This window comes from Choristoneura fumiferana, chromosome 3 (assembly GCF_025370935.1).
Source record: "Choristoneura fumiferana chromosome 3, NRCan_CFum_1, whole genome shotgun sequence".
Classification (NCBI taxonomy): Eukaryota; Metazoa; Arthropoda; class Insecta; order Lepidoptera; family Tortricidae; genus Choristoneura; species Choristoneura fumiferana.
Genome location: NC_133474.1, coordinates 20,007,442 through 20,029,969, shown reverse-complemented (window position 1 = coordinate 20,029,969; position 22,528 = coordinate 20,007,442). Strand labels below are relative to the sequence as shown.

Genomic DNA, 22,528 nt, shown 5'->3' with positions numbered 1-22,528 from the left:
CAGGTAAACATTCTGTAGTAAAATGTTTATTTTGTACTTATGTACTAATAACAAAGCTGAAAAAAAACTAACTCAAAAAGTTTTTTCTATAAGAACTTATAAGAACGATAAGTACCTATTTCTCAAGAGATAAACGTAATTATAATCTTTTTTTGTTGAATCAGGTTAAAACTAATAAAATAAAATTAGTTAGGTACTTACAGTATGCTACAAAATACTGAAACAGCTTTTAAAACTTTACCTATGACTTATACGATACTATACTATACTATATTATAATAACTTACGAATTTAGTTTTTAAAGGCTTAAAGTCAATACACATAGGTAATAAATAAATAAAGCAATTTTCTCATTAAATCAAACAACTTATCCTTACAAATTAATAAAGTCAAAATTTCTGTCGTAATATCAGAATAATGCTTTTAAATAATTATGTATACCTACGAAAGTACAAGCAACACAAGCTTGTGCATTTCTAGACATTTTGTTGGCCTGTTTTCACTGGCAATGCTTAGTAGCTGAGCAGAGTGAGCAGGCGCAGGCCCAGGCAGGCAAGCAGTTATATTCTAGGAGTGCAAAATTCGAATTTCGTATTTTGCCGTCCCGCTGACGCTTATATTATTTAACAGGAGAGTGATAGGGATCGTCGTTAACCGTTCGATCATTTAACCGTCCTTCAAACGACCTTGATTTTTATTTATTTACTGTCAAGGCATGTTTTATTAACTACCATTGCTGAATTAGATCCAAGCCGTAGCAAGGAGATGAAACTAAATTACCTGCTCATTTATAATACCCTATACTGTTGTATCTAATTATCTCCATGCATTCTAAAAAAAAAAAAATTTAATAATTTGTGGGTAGTTTTGTTTTGTTTCATAAAACATATGTGGGTACTTGGGGAGTTACAGCGACAAATTAAAACGGTGGTGTAGCATGGTGTATGGTTGTGTCACTCTGAAGATGAGCTCTGATTGAGTTCGAAACGCGTCAGTGTAGTGTGGTGGTGGTGATAGATGGGTTTGTGTGATTTGTGTGTGTTCTTACAGTGTGGAGGTGGAGGAACTGCATGAACACGCATATTTTGCATAAGCTTAGCTATCGTAAGGTCGAGGGTGAGCAAGGAAACACTTTTAGTTCTTTTCAATTTCGGCAGTTTTTTTTTATTCATTCCAATTTCTTTATTTGTACCACTGCCACGACTGCTACTAAATGAGATTAAGAAATTAGCTTCCAAGGCCAAGATCAATCCTACAAGAAACCATCTTGTCGCTGCTGCTCGACGCTACTTTTTTGAGTCGCGGGAAATTCAAAATCACCTTCAAAATGGGTCACGTGACTAGATTTATCGCTGCAAACAAAAACTTGCTGCAAACGAGCGACGATAGGATGGGTACGGTGAACGGTGACACATGTCATTTAGCAATAGGGTTGTGACAATGTAAATTCGAATCGGTTTATTGCGATTATCGCTTTAATATCCTAAGGGTTTTTGCCTGCGGTTTCACCCGCGTAGCAAATGTTTTTGCTTGTCTATCGGAATCTCACAAACCATGTGGTCTTCTTTGGCACTATATAAATAAACAAAAACCGTAATAACAAAATTGAATAACAAAGTAACAGTTCAAAATATCAACAATACGAAACACTCGAAACAGACGCATTGAGGACCTTCGCTATCGTACTATTTTTTTACGGCTTTCACTCTCGTTCTAATGAGGGCTATCGCGTATGAATTCGCCACTAGAGGCGCTTAGTGTACCGTGAGGTCTACGAAATGTCAAATCTCATAGTTTTGAGTGAGCTACGCGGGTTTATTTATAATTAGAATAATTTGTGAATATATTGAAATATCTGAAATTAATTATGGCAAATATGCGTTCCGGGGCAATGAATGTCTGTGTTTTGAGACAGTTTTGTCTTTCGGAAACCTTTGTCCTCCTTTTTTCCGAACAAAACGGGGACTATGCAACATTGTGGCATGCTCGATATTTTTATGGTACTGTTTTAAGGTGTATTAAATATGATTTTAATCTAAACTTTGTTTTTCACGCCCGTAATAACAGACTTTGAAAGACATACTTAAAAACCTCACGCAACAGTGCGCCATCTAGTGAGACAAAAAACGATAGCCCTCATTGACAGATGATGCGAGCCAAACGATTTGACAAGATTGTGGAATCGATTCGGTCGATAAGCAAAGTCAAGTCAAGCTCTATTGTAATAGTTTCATTTTACGCAATACGCGATGAAAGTTGACGAGACTAAAATGACATGAGATTACAGTCACGTCAAAATCAAATGTCAATGAAAAATAAAATTAAGCCGGCTCGGATGACACTATTTCCGGCTGTACTATACCGACATGGAAATACCGGCCTTTTAATTGTGTATACGCCAGTAAAAACTTGTCAGTTTGACACCAGCAGGGCTACTACGAAACTCGAAGTTCGTATCGTACCGTTCTACTCGCTCTCGTATTATACAGTATAAGTGTCAGAAGGAGTGTTGGGTGAAGCAGCGCGAAGAAGAATAAAATTAATGTTCAATCACATTGGAGTTGTTTTATTTCGACTAATAAGTACATATATTGTTTAATTGCAGAATTGCAGATCACAGAGAGTAGCGGTGTCAGTTAGACGTTGACAGTTCCAATAAGGCGGCAATAGTGCTGTGTCTCTTTTCTAGTGATGTACATTCATAACACTCCTCCTCACAACACTATTGTATGAGTCCAAGTTTGCATCTCAGGTTGGATAATCGAGGTCCTGGTAATGCTTTTGTTAAAATGTCGGCTTCCATGTCTTCAGTGCACAGGTACATGACTTTCAAAACTCCTTCTTTGATGCAATCTCTTATGTAGTGTATCTTCAGATCTATGTGCTTTGATTTTGAAGACACTATGGGGTTCTGGCTTAATTTCAAAGCGGCTTGGTTGTCATTCCAAACAGTTATCTGTCCCAAATGGACACCTAGATCTTTGAATAATGATTTTAGGTGAACAGCTTCCTTAGCGGCTTCAGTGAGGGCCACATATTCAGCCTCGGCAGTTGATAGGGCAACGCTTCTTTGCTTCTTGGAGGCCCAGCTGATAGCTGCTCCTGCATATTTGAAACTGTAGCCTGAACAGGATTTTCGGTCCATTTTACACGCGCCCCAATCGGCGTCGGCCATACCTTGTAGTGGTTCTTGTGTTTTAGTAAATGTCAGGCCAATATCCATTGTGCCCTTTAAGTAACGTACAACTCGTTTCGCCGACTTGTAATGCTCTTTCCCGAAGCTGTCGTTGAATCTCGACAAGTAATTCACGGCATACGTTATGTCAGGCCTTGTAGCTACCGACAAGTACATCAAGGTCCCAATTAAGTTTCTATAAGGTAAACTCTCATCTTTTTCTTTGGTTTCTGGTTCTAGATTTAAATTCACTTCCATTGGTGTGGTAGTAGGGTTACACTCTTCCATCTTAAATTTCTTTAATATTTCTTGGATGAAATTCTTCTGTGTTAATTTTATTTCCTTTTCTTTGTATGTTATGTCTATTCCGATGAGGCGTTTTGGTCTTCCTAAGTCTTTAATTTCAAATTTTTCATTTAATATATTTTTGATTTCGCCAAGTTTTCTAGGACAAGAATATGCAATTAACAGATCGTCTACATATATGGCGATTATTATTTTTACTCCTCCTTTCGCCAATATGTAAACACACGGATCTGCCCGTGATGCTTCAAATCCTAATTTCTTTAGTTCTGTGTCCAATTTTGTGTACCACTGCCTTCCGGCTTGTTTTAATCCGTAGAGTGCCTTTTTTAAGTGACATACTTTTTCTCCTTCAATGCCTTTTATATCTTCTAGCATTGTCTTTGCTTTATTGTATAAGGTGAAATCATCTTCATCACATGCCTCTACCATAATTTCAGCCACATATCGCTCTATGCATTCTGGGAGTTTCATGAAAATTTTCTCTTCCAATTCTCCGTTTAGGTATGCAGTTGTGACATCCATTTGGTTTAGCTCTAAATCTTCTTCAATTGCTATTCCTATTACGGATCTGATAGAACTCAATTTTTGTAACAGGTGCAAAGGTTTCATTGAAATCAATACCTGGACGTTGTCCAAATCCCCGTGCCACAAGTCTGGCTTTCTTTGTTTCTCCCTTTTCAGAATTTAGTTTCTTTTTCAGCACCATTTTGTTATCAATAATCTTCATGCCTTTTTCTTTCCTTACGATTTTCCAAGTTTCGTTTTTGACTTGTGCCTTTATTTCTGCTTTTATGGCTTCATGCCATTCTTCATTATTTTGACATTTAGTCTCTGCTTCACATAGGAAAGTAGTCTCATCTATATCCACGTTATTTGATGGTTCATGGTATTCATCAGATGAAGAGTCTTGATTAAGTAGATAATCCTTCTGCCAAGCAGGAGTTTTTCGTTCTCTACGAGGCCTTGTATTTTCATTTTCAGAGTTGGTGCTTTCTGTGATTTCAGGTTCTTCACTGGCAATTGTTTCGCTTTCGAGATCTTCGGATTCTTCTACAGGCGCTTCTACTGCAGGATTGTGAATTGATTTTGGTGTGAATTCAACTTCTACTACAGGTAAGTTTTCTTTCTTCTTTCTTTGTTTTTCCTTTTTGATAATTTCTGGATTTTTAATAAAATTATTTTCTTTTTCAGGTTGCCGCTGTTCCTGTTCGTCGAAGAGTTTGTCATAGGTTTCTTCTTTATGGTCACCTTCACTGGTATAGTACATCTTGTTGATGAATTTCACGTCTCTGCTAATTATTACACTTTCTCTTTCAGGTAAATAAATGCGAAATCCTTTTGCATTTTGTGCATAGCCCATGAACACTCCTTCTGTTGATTTTGGTGTAAATTTTCCTTTTCTATGTTTATTCAGAACAAATGCCTTACCCCCGAATACATGTAAGTGTCGTCCGGAAGGTGTACGTCCCGTCCATCTTTCATAGGGTGTACAACCTTTCAAAGCTTTTGCCGGACTTCGGTTAATTAAATAATTAGCTGTGTACACCGCCTCTGCCCAAAGTTTTTGAGGAATGTTTCCATCGATCATTAAGCATCGAGCTCTGTCGAGTAAAGATCTATTTTTTCGTTCACTCTGCCCATTTTGTTGCGGTGTGTACGGTGCTGTGAGCCTTCTTTTAATACCATTTTGTTTCAAATACTCATCAAAATCTCGATTGCAGTATTCGGTTCCATTATCGGACTGCAGACTTTTTATTTCTTTATTATGGAACTTCTCTACCTTGGTTTTATATTCCTTAAATTTCTCATACACTTCGTTTTTGTGTGAGATGAAGTAGATGCAGCAATATTTCGTGTAGTCATCCAGGAATGTCACAAAATATTTTGCTCCTGCCAGTGTTTCAGTATTTATGGGTCCGCATACATCACTGTGAATAATCTCTAATGGCTGTGTAGACTGTGGTCCATCCACGGACGAGAACGGTAATCGGGTCATTTTACCTTTAATGCACACTTCACATTCAGGTAAGTTTCCTCCCTTTAATTCTAGACCTTTAATTAAATTTTTATTTGCAGCTAACCTTAAGTCATTTTCATTTAGATGACCAAGTTTTCGATGCCACATTTCAAGATTATTTTCACTTCGGGTCATATTTGCTTTTTCCCCCTTTGTGTAGTACAAGCCATTTTCTTTCACAGCGGTTAAGGTAATTTCACCCTTTTTGTCCTTGATGTAGGCTTTTTCTTTTGTAAATAACACACTGTTTCCTTTTTCTGTAATTTTTGCCACAGACAGTAAGTTTGTTGCTAAGGTAGGAACATAAAGTGTATCATGGAGGTTATATGTTTCATTATTGATGTTCAGAGACACTTTTCCTATGCCTTCTATTTTTGCTGTGTGACTTTTAGATGCTAACCTCAAAGATCCGGCTTCAGATTGAATGTTTTCAAAATTATCCTCTTGTGCGCACATATGGGATGTACAGCCACTGTCCAAACACCACACATCTGAAGAAGTGATGGATAAACATGTAGGTGTGATGCTGAAGTTCTTTTCCTCCTTTTTCTTGAAATGTTGATTTTTATGTCTATTACTCCAACATTCTTCATTTGTGTGTCCTTTTTTCTTACATTTTTGGCAGTATTTTCCTTTTTTCTTGGTATAAAATGCACCTTCACCCTTTTCTCGTTGTGTGTCCTTGCTTTTTCTAGCCTCACTTTCTTCTATTATTTTGATTTTTAGCTCCTCCGGCTTTGGGAGTGTGTCTCTCGACTCAACAGCTATGCGAAAGTTTTCATATGAAGCAGGTAAGCTATACAACATCATAATACTTAGAAGATCAGGATGTAGGTCTATATTCATATCGGCTAACTTGTCCACAATGTCCATAAAATTGTTTAAATGTTCACGAACATCACCACTGTCTTGCTTTTTTAATATCAGTTGCTTTAACAATGTTGCTTTTCTAGCTGGGCCTGTGCTCTGGTATGTACTTTTTAGTTTGTTCCAAAGTTCATATGATGTTTTACATCCTTTTACTTGCTTCAGCTCTGAAGGCGAGATAAGCAATAGTAACTCTGAACGTGCCAACAAATCGTTCTGATGGAATTCTTTCTTTGCTGCTTCGTTGCCGGGCGTTGAAGTCGGGTCGGTTATATCTCCGTTTGCGTATCCCCACAGGCCATTTTTGATAAGCACTGCTTGCGCTTGGAGGCACCACGTATCGTAATTTTCTTTCGTGAGGGCATCGATGCGATGGTATGAGGTCGACATTCTTCTTACTCCGACGTGTACGCGCGAACCACGCTCTGCTACCAATTGTTGGGTGAAGCAGCGCGAAGAAGAATAAAATTAATGTTCAATCACATTGGAGTTGTTTTATTTCGACTAATAAGTACATATATTGTTTAATTGCAGAATTGCAGATCACAGAGAGTAGCGGTGTCAGTTAGACGTTGACAGTTCCAATAAGGCGGCAATAGTGCTGTGTCTCTTTTCTAGTGATGTACATTCATAACAGAACGCACGAATCGCACGATACGAACTTCGAGTTTCGTAGTAGCCCTGCAGTTTCTATGGACGTGACATGAAGTATCGGATCAGTATTTCCATGTCGGTATTATCCGTACTGGTAAATAGTATCACCCGCCGGCTCCTCTCCTCCCTCAAAAAATAATATGTATGTCTCTCGTGCAGTCATTATGTCGTTTTCTAGTTATTTTTTACCGAAAAACAACGGCAAAACACTGCCTAGTAACTAGCAACAATTATCCTCTGATGTACAGAGCACATATATTTTTTAAAAACATATAATCCAGTCATAGAAGTTCTGTGTATCCAGTCGTATCAGTGCCACAATGGTTGAAGATGCGAGTGAAGTCGAAGATGTAACTAGCACACTGTCTCACGACGAATTGCTTGAAGTAACGAAGTCTTCGGTTTGCACTCTGATCAGCTGCGATCCATTACTCTCAGACTTACCTACAGATATTATACTCGAAGAGGTTTTGGCTCAGGTACTTTTCTTGAATTACCATTTGATATATTCTAAAGGTGTTTGCTGCAATGGGAACCCTAAGACGCCTTTAGAATTTCTTTCAACTTGCTACAAAAGTTGCGCTTGCACAGACCTTATTGCAGTCTATTTTCAATCATCCCAACATTGAGCAAGCAACTTGAGCAAATTCAAAATCTATATTTGGCCTACACAAGTATGATCATGTTCTTATTTTCGATTACAGCTCAAGTGGCTCCCAATCTGCTTTTGCAGAAACTCACATTTTCGATTCACAAAGAGCGATTTAGCTGTTACTTCTGTTTGTTACTCTCAGAACTTTCTCCTTACAGCCCATGTTTCAAACTCAACATTTTATGTATATTCATTTAACATCTTAGCCACTGTTGTGGAACTCTCTGCTGATAGACAAAAGGTGGGCAGACAAGTTGTTTTTTTTTTATAAAATCATGCGATCAGCCCTAATGGCTATAAGCAGATGTCATGTGTAATGATGTTTGATTATTGCAGATAGCTGTGGAACATGGTCAGTCCATAACACTGTATATATCACGGGAGGATGAACCAGCTCTTAAAGTGATTGTAAGTACAATAGGAGTAATTGTCTACTGCCATATTTAATTGATTTGACTCTAAAAATTACTTGCTTTGCTATTTGTATTGGTTGTGTTATTTTAATAAAACCATTTTAGGAAGGGTTAGTATCATCTCACAAAAAGCAGCTGGTCTGGTAGCAAATTAGCAATCGGAGCTCCTATTCTGTGTTGCTGAGACACTTCGCTCCTTGATGCAACACCCCTGGTCAGTTCTAACTGATCCAATCGGCAGTGTCATGCCGATGGGATGATAGGAAGGATGGTTTATGGCTACCATTAGACGAATTGATACTATACCTTTTGGAAAAGGAATATTATATTATCTAGCCTGGATTGATGCCCCACTGAAAAGAATAAAGAAAGAAAACAGAATTATATTCCTTAGTATTTTCGGTTTACCAATTAAACTCATTGATCCTATTTTCTTTTTGGTTGTATCTATTAAGCTGTTTTTAAGCTTTATAGAAGTCTTTTGGGCAGGTTTTTGCAAAAAGACATGTCATTAAAATAGTTTTAAATATTATTAAATTTTCCAGGTGCCTCAAAACAGTTCAATAAGAGACCTTAAGAAAGCTGTTGCAAGACATTTTGAAATATACCAGCAGAGAATCGGAAGCAAAGTCAAAATATCATGGAAATACATTTGGAAGACCTATGACTTGAATTTTGACTGCTTAATACTCGACGATGACCAGAGCAGCATCGCAGACTATGGAGTGACTAACAAAGTGACCCTAACATTTAAGAAAAAGCGAAAGAAAACTAGAAAGTTCACATAGTATCATATATTTTGTAATTTAAAACATAGCTTATATTATCATAATATATTTTTTCACATGACCCCACATTTTTTTCTAATAGTCATAATATTATAAACATAATATCTTCTTAATAGCTAATAGCTTAATAAGAACTAGGTACTAGCCTACCTCTATTACTAGTTATTACTATATCAATAGAGTAGGACCCATGAGTTTTGGCAGCTTGAAATAGCAGCAAATAAAAAAAAATAGGATTGGCAACACATTTCACAGATATAATAATATTGGTCACAAATAAGTAAGACTGGACGCACACAAGCGCACAAACATTCATAACATTGTACAAAATGAAATGAAAATGAATCAATAGTGACAGCATGAAATGAAATTACTGGCACGTGAGGTATCCCATCTTAGGCCTCTAGGTTGGCAACGCGTTTGCAATACCCCTGGTGTTGCAGATGTTTATGGCGGTGGTGACCTCTTACATCAGGAGACCCACTTGCTCGTTTGCCTTCCAGTCGTATAAAAAAAAAAAAAAAATGAATTTTATTCTCAAAAGTCAAAACCATTTGAGTCTAATTCATTCATTGACATTCAGAATAATCTGAGCCGTAGTCAAAATCTGGCTCAAAAAATGATCCATCTTCATCACTCTATCACTTTCATCTCACAGACTTTAATCAGGAATGGTTTAAATCCCTCTTCTGTTGTTTTGTCCTTTTCTCTAAAAGCACTTTTAATCATGATTACGAATATGTATTCGTGCGAATGTGAATGACCTAGCTTTACATTTGTCGCAATTCAATTTTGATTTACATAGCTGTTTGCCAGTCTGACTTTAGAGTTAACTGAACGAGGTTTGTTTTACTGCCAAGACTCTCTGGCCTTATTCTATTACTTATACCTTCCTGATAAAATGCAATATTGCTTCTTCAGACATCAATATCTTATCGATTTTCGTGGCATAATCAACTAAAAATAAAATTACTACAGACAATTCGGTAAAAAAAATACTATATTTAGGGCATCCTATCAATTCTTTGCAAATATTTCGTCCGGAATAAAAACAAAACGAGAATGTTTTCAAAAACGTAGGACACGGCACGCGTGTCGTCGAGGGACAAGCATGAACCTGCTACTTTTTTTCTTTGTAGCCTATTGTCTTTATATTAGTCCCACCGCGAGGCAAAAGCCTCTTGACCTCCATATCTCCCTGTCTAGCGCAATGCAAAGCCAGCCCTTTGCATATATACATCCAAATCCGTCCCGCCATCTTCGTCTGCCTCGTCAAAGCTGGCCGCTCTCAGTCACCCCCCAAGTGACCACCTGTATAGGTTGGAAACGTGTTCAGCCCAATCCGACGTTAAGGTTTGTGAAATAAAATAAAATAAAACTTGAAAACGCTCCTGTACGTCCCTTTCAAAAAATATGCCGGTATCCGGGGCCTCGCTCAAACGTCCTTACATATCAAACTACACATGTCAAAATTAAAACAATTCAAAGATGTTTAACCAGTCAAGATTTCACGTCCGTCACTACATAAAGTGGTACACCTATAGCTGTTCAAAGTCGGGCTGCGGCGGGGGCTCCTGTGGCAGAGGCTCGAAGTCCCCGAGGCTGTAGCCGGGCTCCTCGTGGCGCGGCGTGGCCAGCGGACGGTCGTATGCGTCCTTGAGCAGCTCCTGGTCGTGCTGACAATTACAATACAATTAGGAAATCGTTTGCGAAAGTAAAAAAAGCGGGCAAGTATGAGTTGAACTCGCGCACGAAGGGTTCCGTATCATTATCTATACAACATTAGACATTAGGAAAAAACGGCAGAAAAGGGTCCCGTTTTTACCCCTTGGGAAGGGACCCTAAAAAGAAGTGCGAAAGTTTTGCGAAACGTAAGTTTTTTTTCTAAATGGAGTTTTTCCGCAGTCTCTGACCGGATTGTATTTTGGCCGAACTTACGCCAAATTCAGTTCAATTGGATACCAGGAAGTGGGTGAAATATAGATTGTTAAATTCCTGGACGGACTTACATACATACGACGACGACTAGATAAATCAAATCTTACTTGGTCGCTGGGCGCCTCAGTTTTTTTTTATCAAGCATGTTTTTTATTTCCCTCCTAAATGAGTTTGGGATAGATGTGATACCTGATCAGTCTGCAGCACAGAAGGCGGCGCCAGGTCATCAAGCGACAGCTGAGTGTTGAGCACGGACGGCGGCGCGTAGTCCGATATAGCACCCACATTCTCCACGGGCTGAATATAACAATATAAAACTGACTGACAAAAAGAAAATGAATTTCAGCGTCAAAGTCGGGAATTTCACTTCCCGATTTTGATTTTGTACGATTTTTTTTCTCTATTTATACTTACTTAAAACAAGAGGAAATAGCACGTCAATGAGACACGTTGATCATAAATAAGTTCAACTGAACAGTTACGTCAATTTCGTCGTCCGTGACTTCTCTTCAAGCACGGCGTTAAAAGAGACATGACCGCGTTCAACATCCAGCACGACAAATTGTTAAATGGGGGGGGGGGGGGGGGGTTCAAAAATCTTAAAAAAATGCGTTACGTAACACTTGAACGCCCACCAATGCTTGAATCATCTGCCACAGATGCAGAGGCTTTTGATGATGAGCAGCACACTGACCTGTTCTTGCGTGGCGGGCGGCGCGTCGTCGGAGGCGCGCGGCGCGTGCGCGTGCGCGTGGTCGGCCCGCGCGGTGTTCTCGCGCGCGCGCTCCTCGGACGGGTACGCAGACTTGTGCTCGCAGCTCAGCAGGTGCGTCAGCATGTCCGTGCCTACAACGTGATGCACGTTACACGACACCCAATACTAAACAAGCCAACTTTTTTATATGGTTCCGTATCACAACCATTATACACACATAAAACGTACTCAACTCAACTGTTATACACAGCCAATAGGGAATATTACTGCAATGTTCTGCCGTCAGAATGCAGCACTAGCACAAACCGTGAACAGTTTTTTTGAATTCCATAAATATCATGATTTCAATTTTTTCTTTTGGAAATGTAGCTCTATCGTTACTATCGATGTAAATATCATGTTATTTTGTTACTAATAAATATGCCATGATCCGTAAACTATAAAGAGAACTGACGTTGTCATGGCGGTTTGTTTACGGTTGGCGCTAGTGTCGCCCCGTGCGCAGAGCTTTGCGTAACATTCCCTATTATTGCCGGCAGCGTGAGGGGCAGTGCGATCAATGGGTTTGTGGCACATGCGTGTGCTTATGGACTGACCGACAGTGGTGCGGTATGAGCAGACGCAGTGCAGCTCAGCGGCGGCGTCGCGCGGCGCGTCCTCCAGCGAGTGTGCGCCGGCGCAGTACCCGCTGTGCCGCAGCATGGCGCGGTAGCACGACGACTCGTACGAACACTTCGTGCACGACGACGACCCCCTGCCGACAGAATATAGGTTACTTTTCACTTGAACTTAAAAACAGTAAAAAAAACTTTGATTAAATTCATAGGTGAGGTATTTCCAAACGGTGCACCATTCGGGCGCCTTGGTAAACATCCAAAGGCGCCACGTGGGGCCCCTGTTACCCCGAACACTATGGCTATCTGACGGGAATTGAGTTGTTATTGTATCTTATTTCAAATAGCTGGGCTCCGCTGGCTGCAGGCCGTCGTGACGAAATACCAAGTCTGTAAATGTAAATGCGCTGGTAACTGGATAAGTTTAAGACACCTGCAATTGGTATCAGAATATCAATGATTATTTATAAAAAACGAGACTACGCTTTTGCACGCATTGGGCCACTACAGACTTGAGAAATAAACTTCATTCAACCTGTCGAGTGTTCCCTTAAAGTTAACGGAAATCAAAAACAACACGTTGTAGATTCCACTGACACAGTTATTTACATACCACCTTTCATCCAAAATCTTAGCGTTTTAGCTCAAAAGAGATACAAACACCATCACACAGCACATGCTTACAGGAAGTGTTTGTCGCTGTCGAGCGCCGTGTCGCACTCGCGGCAGAGCATCCCGTCGGGCAGCACGAGCGTCAGGTCCTCGTATGTCGCGGTCATCGTGTGGCTGGAGGAATCCTTCACCGGCGGACGAGCCTTGTTCTGCGGAAAGAGCGGGATATAAACACTTGTCTAATGTCTATGCAGTCAGTTGCTATAAGACTAAACTTTAATTGACTGAGGAAATAAGATTATAAATAATGGAAATTAGCAATTTATTAAATTTTTACCAAATTTAAGATCTCCTAAAAAGTTTACAAGGAAACTTGTGCTCCTCCCCAATTAAACCTTGTAATTTTAACTATTTTGGAATATAAATAAACAATTTTACAACAATAAGCTAGCAAATATGTGTGCGTATGTGTATGTGTGAGTGTGTATTTGCCGTGTGTGTGTGTGTGGTGAGCACGTGCACCAATGCCACTTTTGCACGTGCATAGGCGTTATGTCTAAAAGATAATGAATAACTTTTGTAACAGGAGTTCTCCTCTCAATATTCTCAATACAATGTGCTAAAGCTGAAGTTATTTTTGAGACAAAACTGTTAGCTAAGGCCAGGTAAAAACTGACTAGCTCTCAACTGCAACGTAACACCGACACAATAAAGTGAAGTCAAAAATTAAGAACCATTATACTGATCTACTGCGCATAACTTATTATCTTCATTCTTAATTATCCTAAGAGTTGGGCCACTAGTGTCTTATTGTTTATTTTATTAGGAAAACCAACAGCTTATTAAGTTATAGTTATACAGGTGGACACAGGTGGATACAGGTGGATTACAAAACAAAAAGAAAATCTTGGAGAAATTAACTTCATTATGACCTGTTAAAAGTTCCCTTAAATTTAACGGAATTCAAAAATAACATTTTGTATAGGAAACTGTACCTTCGGTTTGTTGATCAAATGTTCTTCCGAGCAGAGAGGCAGAGCGTTCTCCACCGTCTTATGATCGCGAACTTGGTGCTCCTTCAATTGACCTGCAAATAAGAAATAGCAAATCCTAAATCCTTAGTAAAAATAATGCAATCTCTCTCCAGGCGGGGGCAGGTGTTAGTCCATACTAAATTTGTGGCCCCGGCAGTGGGACGTGTATAAACTGGGATGATGGGACAATTGTGAGTTAGAAAAGGTGGTGAAGAGCTGTAAGTGAGGTCGCGGCCACTCAGCCACTCACCCAGGTGCACAAACTTGAGCACGCAGCGGTTGCAGCGCACCTCCAGCTCCTTGTCCTGATGGTGCCGCAGGTGTTCCATGAACAGCAGCACGTTCGCACTCAGCTCGCAGCCCTCCGCGTACACTTGGATCACCTGGACACGACGAATATTCATTTTTAGGGTTCCGTACCTCGAAAGGAAAAAAACGGAACCTTTATAGGATCACTTTGTTGTCCGTCCGTCCATCCGTCTGTCAAGACCCTTTTTATCAGAAACGCGTGGAGGTATCAAGCTGAAATTTATATCGAATACTCATATCTGCGGTCCCTTGAAGCCTTAAAAAATCAAACTTTTAAGTCAACGCAATCAAAATTTAAAGTCATTGTCATTAAACAACGTGATTCCATACAAATTACCGTGCACTGAAAACCTATAGGGTACTTCCAGTTGTCCTACAAACTTGAAATTTGATGTGAAGGTAGCTATTATAACACAACCAACTAGAAGTCTGAAAATCTTGATTTTTTTGTGTGTGTAAATATCAATAACCAATATAATCTGACCCCACACTGCGTACGTTTTTCTTAGGATCAGGGCTCTACTTACACTGGATATATTAAATCAGCCGGAAAAAGCGGGAAATATCTTCAACACACGATTCCCGTTTACATACCTATAAATGTGTACGGAACCCTCTGTGCGCGAGTCCGACTCGTACTTGCCCGGTTTTTTTTTAGTTGAGTCGCCAAAAGCTATTACGGAAGACTGAGAAGGGAGGACCCAGACGGTCAAAGTAATTGCAGGTCTCCAACTCCAGGACGAAGGAAAAGCATGCATGCATTCTTCCGTTACTTAAGACTCTGCGGGGTGCTAGGAACATGATGTGCATGATGCTTAGTACAAAAAATTCAAATTCAAATTCAGAATTCAAATCCACATCATTTATGTAAAAATTTAATGTAATGTCCAAATACAATTTAATTTATATTCGTGGGTTTTATAATATATTATATCTTAATTTTGTGTAATTTTTCTCAGAGCATGATGAAGTAGGGTTACATTATTATGGTTAGGTTATATTATTATTGTTGTTATTAATTTTTATTATGAAAATGCTTAATTTTAATTTTAAGAGAAAATTTACTAATTATTTGTATATAATATTGCTGTGCCCTAACAGGGTAAATGTTGAACGTTCATACTTTTTAAGATCTTATCACAATAAAGACTTTTGAGTTTGAGTTATTCAGTAAATAGGCCGCAACGGGCACTTTTACACGTCATTTTTAAACTTCCAGCGCTTTCGGAAAGACCATCATTGCCAAGAAGAATGCGCCGCAAGAAACTTGGCAGAAAGTCATTTTTTCAACAGAAAAAAAAACACAGTCAATCACCTACGGAGAAAGGTGACCCCTCCGATATACTTATGTACCGCAGTGGGTCATGTTTCTCTGCAGCTGACTAGTGAGTAGTGTGACGACCGACCTTGAGGCAGACAGGGCACTGCAGCGAGTGATGCCGGCCGTGCTTGTGCCGGAAGTGGTCGAGCAGGCGGCGCTGCGAGGAGGCGCGGTAGTCGCACGCGTCGCAGTTGTACGGCAGCTCCAGCGGCGCGTGCGTCTTTTGCATGTGTGTGGCCAGCGTTAGCACCGCCGCGAAACGGACCTGCGGAACAAAAATACAATATTTCATTGTGAAATAGACCACTTAAGGGCCTGTGCTAGCTGGCGCGGGTGCACGGAGCGGGCGCACGCTTACGGGTGTTGGTAAAATCAGTCGCACGCGACGCGTGCAGTTAGCACTGCTCATACTCCGTCCGTGTCAGCAAGCATAGGCCCTAAACGAGTTTTCTGTAACTCTTAACGATTACGTCAAAAAGTATTGGGATAAAGCAAGCCTCAATGACGGTTGCAGACACAGAGAAGATTATGTAATCCCACCGGTGATGTTCATGGGACCCAACGTGTTAACCCTTTTCCAAGTAGTGCGTATATCGACCACACAACATAATCACACAAATCAATTGTAATCGTTAAAAATATTATTCGTTTTTTAAATTAAAGAAAGAGAAGAAAGAATAAATGTATTTAACTAACTAACTAATTTGGCTCAGGGACCCAAAGAGGGTCTTGGCCTCCGAACGAGAGCAGCCATCTGACCCGATCGTGCGCACTCTTGCCAGTCGTCGACTTGGAGACGTCGCAGATCCGCCTGACACTGTCCTCCAGCGTACCTGGGTCGCCCAACGGGCGGCGACCAGCCGGTCCCACGTACGCTCTTTTGGCAGCCCGATCCTCTCCCATTCGTAGTAGGTGGCCGAACCAGCGAAGTCTGTGTGATTTTGTTACGCCGATGATGTTGGGTTCAGCCACCAGCTCCTGGATCTCTCTGTTTTTACGGATCCTCCACGTGCCGTCGTCTCTCTTGACAGGTCCCAGGATCTTACGCAAGACCTTTCCTTTCCGCTACAAAGTTGATATTCCTCTTTTTAGTGTCCAGGCCTCACGCCATACATAGGACATATGACAGAATGTCTTAGCACTGGACGTATGTTGAGCTGAGCGGCAGGCACAATGATAGTAGATGACCTTGCTTTATTAGAAAGAAGATGAAATGGAATAGATAGGTTTAGGGATCAACCAGACAAATGTATTTACTAAACTAAAATTAATCCGTCAACTATGATTTATTTTATTGTATAGTAGCGTGTCTAAATTGGCGGGGCCTGGAAAACGATTAATAAAGAAATAATTTTTCACTTGATTAGACAAAAAATGAGTACTAAACAGTCGCACACTTACCTCACAAATAAGACACGCGTAAGTATAAAGATCAGGCGTCTTGGTGTCGCTAGGGTGCTCCTGTTTCAAATGCGTCGCCAGTCCCTCCTCGTCCGGGAAGCGCGCGAGGCAGTAGCGGCACGGCGCCGAAGGATTCGCCGCGCCCTCCGGAGCGGGCGCCACGTGCGTGAACAAGTGGTCCATTAGCTCGCAGTTGTTGTTCAGTTCTAGCTGGCATTCCGGACACTGAAAGAGATTGGAAACGGGTTAGTGGTTCCAAAAATTGGTTTTAAATTTGACCTTTACACCTGCGCACCGCAGAAATTTGTAGCACGTACAGTCAAGGAAATTAATTTACGTCCCAGGGTAGAACCTTGTCATAATCATTTTTGTCATGATTTCTTTAGCAGATGTATGGAATGCCAATATGACATTATTGGTAGTGATTTAATTTCCTTGACTGTACATCTCTTTATAGCAAGCAGTTTCACACCACGGATTTGGTTCGATTTCTGGAGCCCAGCTAGGGGAAGAAAAGTCCTCAAGTGGCGACCACAAAACAGAGGACGAAGCGTTGGCAGGAATCTCACTAAGTGGACTGACGACATCGCTAGAGTTGCGGGTAACTAGTTGATGCAAGTGGCCAGTAGTCGTTCATTTTGGCGTTCTAGGGGGGGAGACCTTAGTTCAGCAGCGTACGTCTTCTAGCTGATGATGATGTTTATAGACTTTGACGCAACTTACGCCCAGCATTCACAATAAACAATAACACAGCGTCATCGACTCACCTCGACAGCGATAGCGACCTTCTCACTCGGTCCCTCCCCTCCGAGTTGTCCGAAGTAATATCGCTCCATGGACACGGTCTCCTCGGGCCGGATCTCCTTCTTGATGCTCTTGAGAGGCACGTCGTCCAGGTCATCGTCGACGTAAGACCGAACGACCTTGCGGCGGCTGCGCGCCGTCGGCTCCGGCTCTTTTTCTTTCTCCTTGGTCTTCTCGCGTTCTTGCTTGATCTTCGTACGGCGGAGGGCTAGAGGTATCTGTGAGGAATGAAGTTTATTTTATTTTTTTATTTGTGGCAGTCTATATGTAAGAACTTCGCGGACTATGTTTGCGACAGATAGGCGGACATTTCCGAGCATGTTGGAGAAAAGATTACTTACCTCTTCCTCATCGTCATCCGGTACGTATAGTGTCTTTTCCTTGCGTTTCTTCTTGGGCGGCGGCTCCGGCGTGGGCTCCTTCTTGCGGCGGCCGCGTTTGCCGCGCCCCGTTTCGGGCTCCGCGCTGGTCGTCGCCTCTTCTACGTTCTTCGTCTTCTGCAACAATTGTGTTAGAAGTTTAGAAGGGAACGGTGGATTTTAAGTGCCGTAACAGTATTTGTGGAGCGTTGGTGATTCTACAAGCTTTTATTTAACTCGCATTATGTAAATTGCAACATTCTACGTTTGTTTGTACAGTCATGATGGTCATAAAAATAATGTATGTTACAAAGACGTCAAAAATATCTACACATCTTTATGCCACTAACCATAAGGTCGTTGTATACATATATTTGACATTATTGCCGTATAGAAATTTATACCCTCACTTGAAGTATGTAAGTTGTAATTTTGCAAACCATTTTTCGACCACTTCCTTATATCCGATTGAGCTAAAATTTGGCATACTTATCTGATAGTGAAAACAGTATTCAAATTAGTTACGTTCTTTAAAGACCTAAGCGTACATACATACAGACTTTGTATTACATTACAGAGGAATAGACGGCGGGGAGCTGCTGCGTTTTATAAGTGAAGATGCTTGATCTCTATCTTTGGATTTTGATTAATCTTGGAGCCAACCCTCTGAATATTGTTTGCGCCATTTGGCACTGTAATTTATGACAGCTTTTGGGTATATTCTTGGTTTTTTTCCTACTTCGATTTCAGAGCTATTTTAATAGAGTAGTTCTTGACAAAATTGAATATTACCTTAGATGGATACTTCCAGTTCTTGAAGGGGTTGGCGGCTATCTTGTTGAGGCGTACGGTGATCGCGTCCTTGGCTTCGAACTTGGTCTGCTCCGCGATGTGGAGGACGATATTGTCAAACGCTTGTCCGGGGGAAATGCCAAACCTAAGGGTAATAAACGATTGAGTGTGTAGGGATTTAAATTTTTGGATTCTACTCCGATCCCGTTTGAATTTCATCCAATGAAATTTTAGCATTATAGAGTAACAAACAAAAATCCCTGTGTTATCCCTAAAAATTACATTATGGCTTTTATTCACCGTTTCAAATTCCATCACTAAACCAGAATTTTAGATTTCGAGATTTTATATCACATGTTGATTGACCAGGGGTAGTGGTAACATTTTAAAAATAATTTTAGAATCGGTTCAGTAGTCCCAACCTTACAAACAAGTAAACAATCATTTACAAAAAAAAAATGACAGCATCAACTCACTTCTCTCTCCAAACCAGTTCATCCAAGAACTGCTGTATGATTTGCCGCGACAGCAACGACAGAGTATTCTGGAACATTCTAGGCACGATTCTTCTCAAGTACTCCATAATGTTGGCATTGCTGTTCCTAGCTGGTGTCTCAGTGTGCGAAGACGATTGGTGTACATTCTTGAAGCCCATAGAGACTAGGGTGCCCTTGTCTACAGTTAGATCTGTTAGGATGACTGAGCTAGGGTGTACCCAGGTTACAAGCGGTTCTAGGATTTTCTGGAAGCGTTTCTTGTAGTTTTTCTCATGCTCTGCTAACGGTTCGACGGCGCGAAGACGGATCTAAAACAAAGATAAATTATTCACCACTAACTTCTTATTTTAAAAACGGAATATTTTCATAACTATCACATTGCTGTCAGATTTTAGAATGGATCCATTTAAAGTTGGTTTATTTTTATTCAAATATGCATGTTGGTAGCTTGTACATACTTTTATCAAACTAGTAATACCAGGGTGTGGAACTAATAATGAGTGAAAATATAAGAACCAAAACGTTTTCTCTTTACAGTACTACTGAAAAGAAAAAGAGACGCAGAAACAAATTACCACGCCCTACTGGTAACTTACCAATTTCTCAGCAGGATCGAGCACACCCAACACCTCAACTTTGACCTGCCTCTGCGTGCCATCATGGCTGGTAGTCCCGAGCGATATCACCCCAACTTCCACCTTCTTCCCCGCCCCGCCCAACAGATTCATATGCTGGTGTATAGCCGACGTACAAATAGCTCTCAGCCAAGTGAACAACCCCTTCACATAGAGATTGTCTACTTTCACCCATTGTACTACGTTCTGGACGTTGGTCTGGCAGGCCCAGTGGTATACTAGTTGAGGAGCACGCTCGGAGGGAAGGTGGCGCCCTCGAATATGGAGCTGCAGAATACGGAGACGAAACGCGTGGGACAGCATTCGGATATCCATACGTAGCCGCCGGAGTACGGGAATTTAGATACGTCAGAGTACATGCCTGGAACACATATTTATTAAAAATATATTATATATTTATATAGATTAAAAAAGTGAAAAAGAAAGAACTTTTAATGGTAACTGCCTAACTGCTCCATGAATAAAACCTGGATACCATCCTTAGTAACAAAAAAAATCTAAAATTTATGATACATTGATATCAACTGTAATGGTGTTAATTCTCATTGGTAAATAAATAATAAGAGGTCTAAATCTTATCCAAAAAAATAAAAAACGCACAAGATGAGTTCCGTAGCCATTACGATAAAATAAAGTAAAAAAATTCTAAGGATTTTGTATTTTATTCGGAATATTCCAAGTTTAGGTATATTTTATACCTTAGGCTGCTATTTACTCTTAAAATACTAATAATTCTTAAGCAAACTTAGCCGTTATAGTTTTTCTTGTAAGTTTGATATACATACTACCACCATGAATTTTTTCAAAATTTTCAAACCAAGAGTTTTACAATTTGTCCTGAAAATAATGACTGTGAAATTACTATAATTATAATATAAAAAAAAAAATGGGACTAAAAGATAACTACCAGGTAATTTCTATCAACGAACTGAGCTGTCCCTAGAAACTAACGAAAATCAAGAAAAACATGGTACAGATTATAACTAAACATAATCAAAACAAAAACTCACCCAGCTTGAGCTTGTTCCCGGCGTGTATGACGCACCATTGCTCGGACCTGACCATCCCTTGCTGTATGAGCCACTCGGTGAACTTCATGGGCGTGTGCATGAGCACAGATTTGACCTTGCTGTCGAGCGCGGAGCGGTCCGCGGGCGGCGGCGCGTCTTTGGCGCGCAGGTACGGCCGCGCCACCACCACTAGCGACGGGAACGTCTTGCCTGGAACGAATGTTCGTACTCGTAGTGAAACAGCAATCATTGTCTGAGGCCGCTTGTAGACGTCCTTTGTTTTCATCGGACTACGGACCGTTTTTTGCGGTGTTGTATGGCTTCGTCGCCGAAGCATGTGTCCGAAGTGTCCGGTGCATGTACACACATTCATTGTAAGCCATACAACACCGCAAGTCCGGCAAAAAAAACGGTCGATTGTCCAGTGAGAACAACGGACGTCTAGAAGCGGCCTAACGCTCTGGCGCTCACGATGCCATTCGGCTAGTTCTACGAGCGTTTCAACCGCTATAAGTAATAATATAAATAATGTAGCTTATAAGGAAGAAACAATATAGATAGCATAATGCATGCACAGCGTTACAATAACAAAAGGGTCATCCATAAAGTACGTCACACATTTGGGGCAAGCGGTTTGTGTGTGACATATGAGCAAAATAGTAACAAATTTCAAAATCAAAATGGGTGTGACGTACTTTATGGATGGCCCCAAATCATTAAAATTTCTTGTTTTCGGTCTCTCATTTCTTCAAAATATGCGACAGAAAACTGATAGCGGATGAAACGCAGAAGAAAGAAGTGGTGAAAATGGTTGTGATTTCGAGTGTGTATGTTAGACCATGGCTTCTCAAACTGTGCGTCGCGAGGCGTCGCGACATCGTCTCAGCAGGGCTACTACGAAACTCGAAGTTTGTGTCGTGCGGTCCCTCTGACACTTATACTATTATATTATACGAGAGCGAGAGGGACGGTACGATACGAACTTCGAGTTTCGTAGTAGCCCTGCAGGGGCGTCGCGTGTCGAGTCGATGCGCCCGAGTCGAGTGAGCGTAAGTAATAAAGAATAAGTACAGGTCAAAAATAGGGGAGCGCCAAAGTTCGCATACTCTTCCCTAGTCATACCCTAATTTTTGTCCGAATCATCATTTGTCTTATTTTTTTTCCCACTGAAGCCTTAATTTTTTCTAAAAATTTTAAATGTTCATTCTATAGAAAACTATAGGTTAGGTTAGGTTTGTTTTATAATAATTCTGAACAATCATTGGATTTAGAAAAAAAAAAAGTTATACCTTGCAACTTATTAAAGGACACCTCCCTGGAGTCAGCAACATTCTTGTTGCTGTCTTCTTTGGTCAGATCTACAATGGCTGTGGTCTTGGTGGCACTGCCTGTCAGCAGGCCTCCGATGGCCGTCGCTTCGGAGGGACGCACGTTGGTGACCACGCTGTGTACATCTGGGGATGGAATGGGTTGATTTGGCATCAAGTCATTACCATATTGGAAATTTTGATATATTGGGTTAATGTTTGGAAATACTTCAGATTCCTATTTGCGATCGTTACCTTTAAATAACATACCATCTACTGTGTTTTAAACTTTATTTGCATTTAAATAC

The 22,528-nt window shown here is 40.6% G+C and overlaps 2 protein-coding genes across 2 annotated transcripts; one reads left to right on the top strand and one right to left on the bottom strand.

Annotated features, from left to right (window-relative positions):
• The first annotated feature begins 7,108 nt into the window (after positions 1-7,108).
• LOC141426892 (U11/U12 small nuclear ribonucleoprotein 25 kDa protein-like) lies at positions 7,109-8,933 on the top strand. The gene is made up of 3 exons (XM_074086128.1): positions 7,109-7,498; positions 8,008-8,079; positions 8,630-8,933. Exons 1-3 carry the CDS (start codon positions 7,340-7,342, stop codon positions 8,870-8,872), a joined length of 474 nt encoding a protein of 157 aa, XP_073942229.1. The 5' UTR covers positions 7,109-7,339; the 3' UTR covers positions 8,873-8,933.
• A 396-nt stretch (positions 8,934-9,329) lies between these two features.
• LOC141426891 (uncharacterized) lies at positions 9,330-22,367 on the bottom strand (the record flags this gene model as incomplete). Its single annotated transcript, XM_074086127.1, is given in 17 exon segments — positions 9,330-10,548; positions 11,000-11,107; positions 11,505-11,656; positions 12,122-12,279; positions 12,824-12,960; positions 13,747-13,838; positions 14,036-14,168; positions 15,501-15,680; positions 16,817-17,041; positions 17,584-17,838; positions 17,962-18,117; positions 18,772-18,916; positions 19,248-19,576; positions 19,865-20,127; positions 20,130-20,264; positions 20,914-21,123; positions 22,203-22,367. Coding segments are annotated over 17 exon segments (2,981 nt in total), but the record flags the coding sequence as incomplete, so codon positions are not given.
• Between the last annotated feature and the right edge of the window lie 161 nt (positions 22,368-22,528).